Source organism: Procambarus clarkii, chromosome 6 (assembly GCF_040958095.1).
Source record: "Procambarus clarkii isolate CNS0578487 chromosome 6, FALCON_Pclarkii_2.0, whole genome shotgun sequence".
NCBI lineage: Eukaryota > Metazoa > Arthropoda > Malacostraca > Decapoda > Cambaridae > Procambarus > Procambarus clarkii.
Window position 1 is genome coordinate 27,303,837 of NC_091155.1, and position 6,196 is coordinate 27,310,032.

The window sequence follows — 6,196 nt, forward strand, 5'->3', positions numbered from 1 at the left end:
TGTGAAACAACCCACAGTATACAGACAACTGTGAAACAGAACCCACAGTACAGACAACTGTGAAACAGAACCCTCAGTACAGACAACTGTGAAACAGAACGCACAGTACAGACAACTGTGAAACAACCCACAGTGCAGACAACTGTGAAACAGAACCTACAGTACAGACAGCTGTGAAACAGAACCCTCAGTACAGACAACTTTGAAACAGAACCCACAGTACAGATAACTTTGAAACAGAACCCACAGTACAGACAACTTTGAAACAGAACCCACAGTAGACACTTCTCACATACACGGCATGAAAATAAACCACAATAATCTTTTCTGTACTGTATCAAGGATGGTTTACTTCATAGCCAAATTATAATTTAATTTTGCATATAGTTTCGTGAGGCAAAGGCTACATTGAGATTCTTGGGTGAGACAAAAATGATATTGAGATTCTTGGATGAGACAAGGCCTATATTGAGATGCTTGAGTAAAGCAAAGGTTATATTGAGATGCTTGAGTGAGAGGCTATATTGAGATGTTTGAGTGAGACAAAGACTATATTGAGATGCTTTAAGACTGTTAAAACTTCATGAAGCCATATTGTTTATTTTGTGCTAGAGAACTCGCCCTTCTGTTCTGAGTAGGGTCTAAAAACCCGAGACAAGTATGTACCCCTTTACGTCATCGTTACTCTTTTAAACATACCTAATCTAACCCAATCGAACCTAGCGAAAATAATGATAAATCTTTAGTATTTTATATTTGGTGTGCATGAGGAGTGACGTCACTGTGACGGCATGATTTTCGTGTCGGTACAAGATTTTAGAGCCTACTGTCTGTTCGTGCATAAAGTATGATGAAATTAAATGCATGAAAGAAATATGTATTCACCCATTTATAAGAGTGATGTTATTAGACGTAATTATTGGAAAATTAGATTATGTGCTTAAACACATAAGGTGTAAAGCACATAGTTAGGCTGAAGTTAGATACTTAGGACTAAGTTATTAAACTGTACAATAGGTAGCTGGTAGATGTAAACACTTACACAATTTGGACATTTAACACAGGAGGAAAGGCAGGTACAGTACATGTAAACTTCACTCTCAATGAATGATAATGTTTAAGTAAACTTCATTCACAATGAATGCCAATGTTTACTTTCAACCACTGCTGCCAAGAAACCTCATTCCTAGTATTTTACGTGTAGATTATGTTTATTTTTTATACCATACGATGACGCTGTATCCCAGGAAATGAAATCTGTTCATACTCCCAAAAACGTTTGTTAACACGACCGCTATTATAACACTTATATACCAGGGCAGCACGTCGTTGCTGAATGAGACGACAGTCACCTGTGGAGTTGACGGCTTGTGGAACCCAGCCTCGCTGCCTCCCTGTGCATACTGTGAGTATCACTTTCGAGAGTTTACTCTGAGATTACGTTACGGGTAGATACTAATAACCTACGATCTGAGTAGATAATAATCTACCATATAGGTAGATAACAATACCAATAATCCAAGATATAGATAATCTTGAAAGAAAGCAAGTATTAAATAGCTCACTCACCAACAGACTGTGTAGGGGAGCCCTTGGTAGCCAACGCCACCACTGACTGGCTCAGCACTGCCGTCTATACTCTCGGAGACACAGTCAACGTCACGTGTCTTCACGCCTTCATGCTGGACGACTCGATATCACTCAATGTCACACAGTTACTCATCTGCAACCAATCTGGCTGGAGTCTGCCAACGCCGTGCCAAAAAGGTTATCTCCAATGTCCTTCTATATCATAAACTATCTACAAGATTCTTGTTTTTTCCAATAAAATGGCTATTGGTAATTCTGAACACTATTGTGTAGATATATATCTTAACTTTGTTGTGTACCTTAAGTTCAGAAGGTGTTCAGATATAGAGTAGCGCGCGTGGTCTGTTTGTTTACATCCTGAGGCCGAGCGCTGAGCGGATGGTTCTTTGCCGGTAGCTGGGACTGACTCAAAAATAGGATAATATGATAATAACCGAATTACTGAACAACCAGCAAGTTTATTTCAGTCCTGAATGGAATTATAATCTAAAATAAATTTTCAGTGTATGTACATTGAGATTAGAGCTCATGGCATCGTTTGACCTTCTTAAACTTATGCATGGATTGGTTTAGTGCTGAGCCCATGACCTATCCACAAATAAAATTAGAAGTTGTATAAGCCAACTCAATCCACAACTTTAAAGCCAGATTCTGCAAAGAATTCGAAGGTCAGAATAAATTATAATGCAACAAATACAACAAGGCCAGTAAGCGAAGAATAAGGAACTAGACCTCACTAACCAGTAGATACAAACAGGTAAATATTGATAGGTCAAAGAATCTTCCGTTTGTAATTTTTCCCAGTGCATATACTAACCATTTTAATAATGGTTAGAATTCACTTCACCTATGAATTCACTTCATTCGCTTGTTAATTTCACTCGTTTAATCAATATTATTTGTTATTTATTTCTTCTTCGGGTTACAGGGTGTTCAGAGGCTCCTCCTCAGCCCGGGGCCAATATGACCCATGAAGTGATGCGCACCAGAGCACTAGGCTCCTCCCTGCAGTACATGTGCTACCCAGATCAACTCATGGTCCTTAATGTGAGTTTGAACACGTGTAGTTCTGTAGTGCAGTAGTCTACGTTCTCGACTAACAATTTGGGGTCTCGACTTCGATCCCCAGGCGGGACAAATGGTTGGGCATCTTTCCTTTCACCTGATGCGTCTGTTTAGTTAGCGGTAAACATGTACTGTACCCGGAAAGTAGGCTACATCCTGGTGACGCTCAGTAGTTCGATTTAGTCAGATTTCCTATCCCCCGACAATGGTTAGTATTACAACTAGTATTCCTGAAAATACAATGGTAGCATGATATTTAGTTTTTAGTGTAAAAACTATGATTTAAACTAGTTAAGACGATCGTTTAAATTATCTTCTCATACGCCTCATACACCACATCAAACAATCGTGTCTTAACAAATGTTACAGCTTTCTTTCCCTTCACTTGAGGCCTGAATATCGTCTGACGATCGTGTTCAAAGTCAAACTAATACTATCAAAAGCGAAAATAATATTTCCTGCATAAAGTCCCAACTTTTGGTGCATATACGCTTAGTATATTTGTTTATCTTAATTAATATACACTGTTAACAGAAAGCTCTAATAATATATGCGAATAATATTGGTAGAATGTTTTGATATAGTTAATATGAAAAATAGTTAATATGAAAAAAGTAGGCTAATTCTCCTAAAATGGTTGTACTTAGAGCAACTGCTTGGTCGTGCCAATTTGTACTGTTAGACCCCAAAAGTTCATGTTTGTTATTATTGAACTAGCCCAAATAGATTTTTAGAAAATCGGCAATGTAAGTAAAGAATCTATCCTAACCTGTCCAAGCAATCCTAGGCCTAAGAAAGTACATACAGTATATAGACTAGGACTGTTTAAATTTAGTTTCTAGCTTTTATTCTTGGACTCTATACAATTAACAGTACAAAATGTAATTTTCTGGAGGGAGATCCATCACTACATATTGGTACGTTTGACCAAATAGTTGTTACAGGTACTAACATTTCAGGAGGCTGGGCTGGAAAATATGGAAGCGTTCTCACATTGTGACTGTCATTGTGCTTACCTATATGCTCCTGCAGACCGTCGAGCACCAGGTCGTCCTCTCCAGTTGTCACGTCACAAAAATGATGTACTAAATTGCCTGCACCTAACCTAACCGAGGACCCACGAATAAGACAGGGTCCCAGTTGGATACCAGGGGTGTGTCCTTGGCACCCTCTCTTATTGTGGCTTGTTCGTAACGTGGTCAATAGAGAAACTGTCTCCTAGTTCTGGGGTCGGTGGTTCGAGGCTCCTAGTGTCCTAGTGAATGATAAGACATGCTTAACAATCCACTTCCAGGAGAGCCAGGTGGTTGGGAACGTGACGGAGGTGAGGTGTGGGGAGGACGGGCTCTGGCACCCCCCTGCACCACTCCCCAGCTGTGGTGTGCGTGAGTACCGTCTTCACTCTCTGCTTATAGTATGATACTTTAAACATTGCAAAATTACTGTCTGTAATGTAGTCATATATACAGTATATATATACAATATATATATATACAGTATAACTCAATGACCCCTCAGAGGACTTGAATCCAGGCCGCCAGGGGTTTCCCCCACTAACAGCACCATGACCAATGGTTAGTGGACCAACCCATGGTCACCCAAGTTCGAATCCTTGAGGGGCGAAGAGTTTATATACACACACACAAGTATATACATATTTATTAAAACATTAAGAGTCTCTCAATTCTGGACCTAATTACCAACTGTAACTGTGTCATTCTCCCGGACCAGCCACGGACCAGCCACCGGTGATGCTGCCGGTGAATGCCGGAGTGTTGGTGGGGCCGGACCCTCCCTACACCATCACCTCCACCCTCACCTACTCCTGCTCACCCGGCTTCGTCTCTTTTACCGGCCTTCTAGAGACCAATATCACCTACAACGGCACTGACTGGGTCATGGATGACGCTTCTTTCAGGTGCTTAGCAGGTAAGTACAAACACAAGTTCTCTTAAGTACATATATGATTGGATTGGACTTCTTGACGATCAAGAAATCGCCGTCTCCTTAGTGACATACATGGCCGAGAATAAATATCGAGGTTGTACGACAGATCAATCATCCGATCATTCGATGGGTCATTATGATGGGAAAATATAATACTGAATTCACCTTCATTGAATTTCTAGGGACTCGGTCAGCCACCTTTCACCAATTACGTGAGTCACTATTGGGCCCGACCCCATCTTAATAGGACATCCCCGACCAGCCTATATTCGTCTTGTACCCCATACCATTCACCCTGCAAATTTGGGAGAGGCTTGCCCCAAGCGTGTGGCTTCAAGCCTTGGATGAACAATCTGACAGACGTTCTCTTATAAATATAAAATTAGATATATTTATATATTTTTCCAGTGTGCCTTGAAATTATATAATTCTATTGACTCTTCTAGCCGCCTTTTGTCATGGGGGACGCCGTGGAAGCTTACCCCCATGTTAATGGGAGTGATGGGGCCAACCCTGACTGTGACGGATAAGTCTGTAACTTATATGTACATGCACATATGTAATTTGTACATGCATCTGTACAGCACACAGATCTCAACGTGGTATCACCCACGTACCTCGACCAACATGTAGTAAATGTTGGTCGCATCCCCCTTCCCCGCCTCTCCCTCTCAGTAACCCTACAAAGTTTGGTGTTACTGAGAGTTACTGAATACAATATGCCAGTTCCAAGTATCTGACCTTAGACGGGCAAACAAACATATCCTTTCATATAGATTATAATATACAACATTAAATGATTTTTAACTTTTAAAAGTACCTACTGTAACTGTGTCATTCTCCCGGAGCAGCCACGAACCAGACACCGGTGGTGCTGCCTGTGAATGCTGGAGTGTTGGTGGGGCCCGACCCGCCCTACATCGTCAACTCCACCTTCACCTACTCCTGCGCATCCGGCTTTGTCTCTCTTATGGGCGTCCCAAGCACCAATATCACCTACAACGGCACAGATTGGGTCATGGAGGATACTTCTTTCAGTTGCGTAGCTGGTAAGTATAAGGAGAGTTCTCGTGAGTATACATATGACTGGATTAGAGTTACTGATGATCTCTTGGGTTAAGTATATTGATGTGCTTGGATCACTAACGAAGCCTTGGTCGGTGGTTAGGCGGTGTACCGCTACGCGTGTCAATGACAGGTAGGGGTACACTGACTGGGTGTCAAAGACAGGTACACTGACTGACTGGGCGTGGCGCCGCCGCCGTCAATGTTATTGTTTTGATCCGAACACTGCGTCTCACGCCTCACTTCCCAGACATCAGTAAATCGATCCTTTGGCCATTATCAACTCGATTTAACTTTTGATATATTGATACATATTACCATAAAATTGGTTATATTTGTTCATACTGATTATAACTGTGAATATATTGGATATACTGATTATAACTGTGAATATATTGGATATACTGATTATAACTGTGAATATATTGGATATACTGATTATAACTGTGAATATATTGGATATAATGATAATATAGCTGAAATATTTTAACATGGGATGAATGAATATGGTGTTTGTGTAAATAAATCT

General features: G+C 40.8%; 1 protein-coding gene across 1 annotated transcript in view; it reads left to right on the forward strand.

Annotated features, from left to right (window-relative positions):
* The window catches only part of LOC123753888 (uncharacterized), a 32,664-nt gene extending 26,525 nt beyond the window's left edge, over window positions 1-6,139 (forward strand). The window contains exons 23-28 of the mRNA XM_045735839.2: window positions 1,318-1,405; window positions 1,576-1,767; window positions 2,519-2,637; window positions 3,950-4,040; window positions 4,387-4,584; window positions 5,454-6,139. Coding sequence (XP_045591795.2) covers window positions 1,318-1,405; window positions 1,576-1,767; window positions 2,519-2,637; window positions 3,950-4,040; window positions 4,387-4,584; window positions 5,454-5,722 — 957 coding nt within the window. The 3' untranslated portion in view covers window positions 5,723-6,139. The remainder of the gene's footprint in view (window positions 1-1,317; window positions 1,406-1,575; window positions 1,768-2,518; window positions 2,638-3,949; window positions 4,041-4,386; window positions 4,585-5,453) is intronic.
* The last annotated feature ends 57 nt before the right edge of the window (window positions 6,140-6,196 follow it).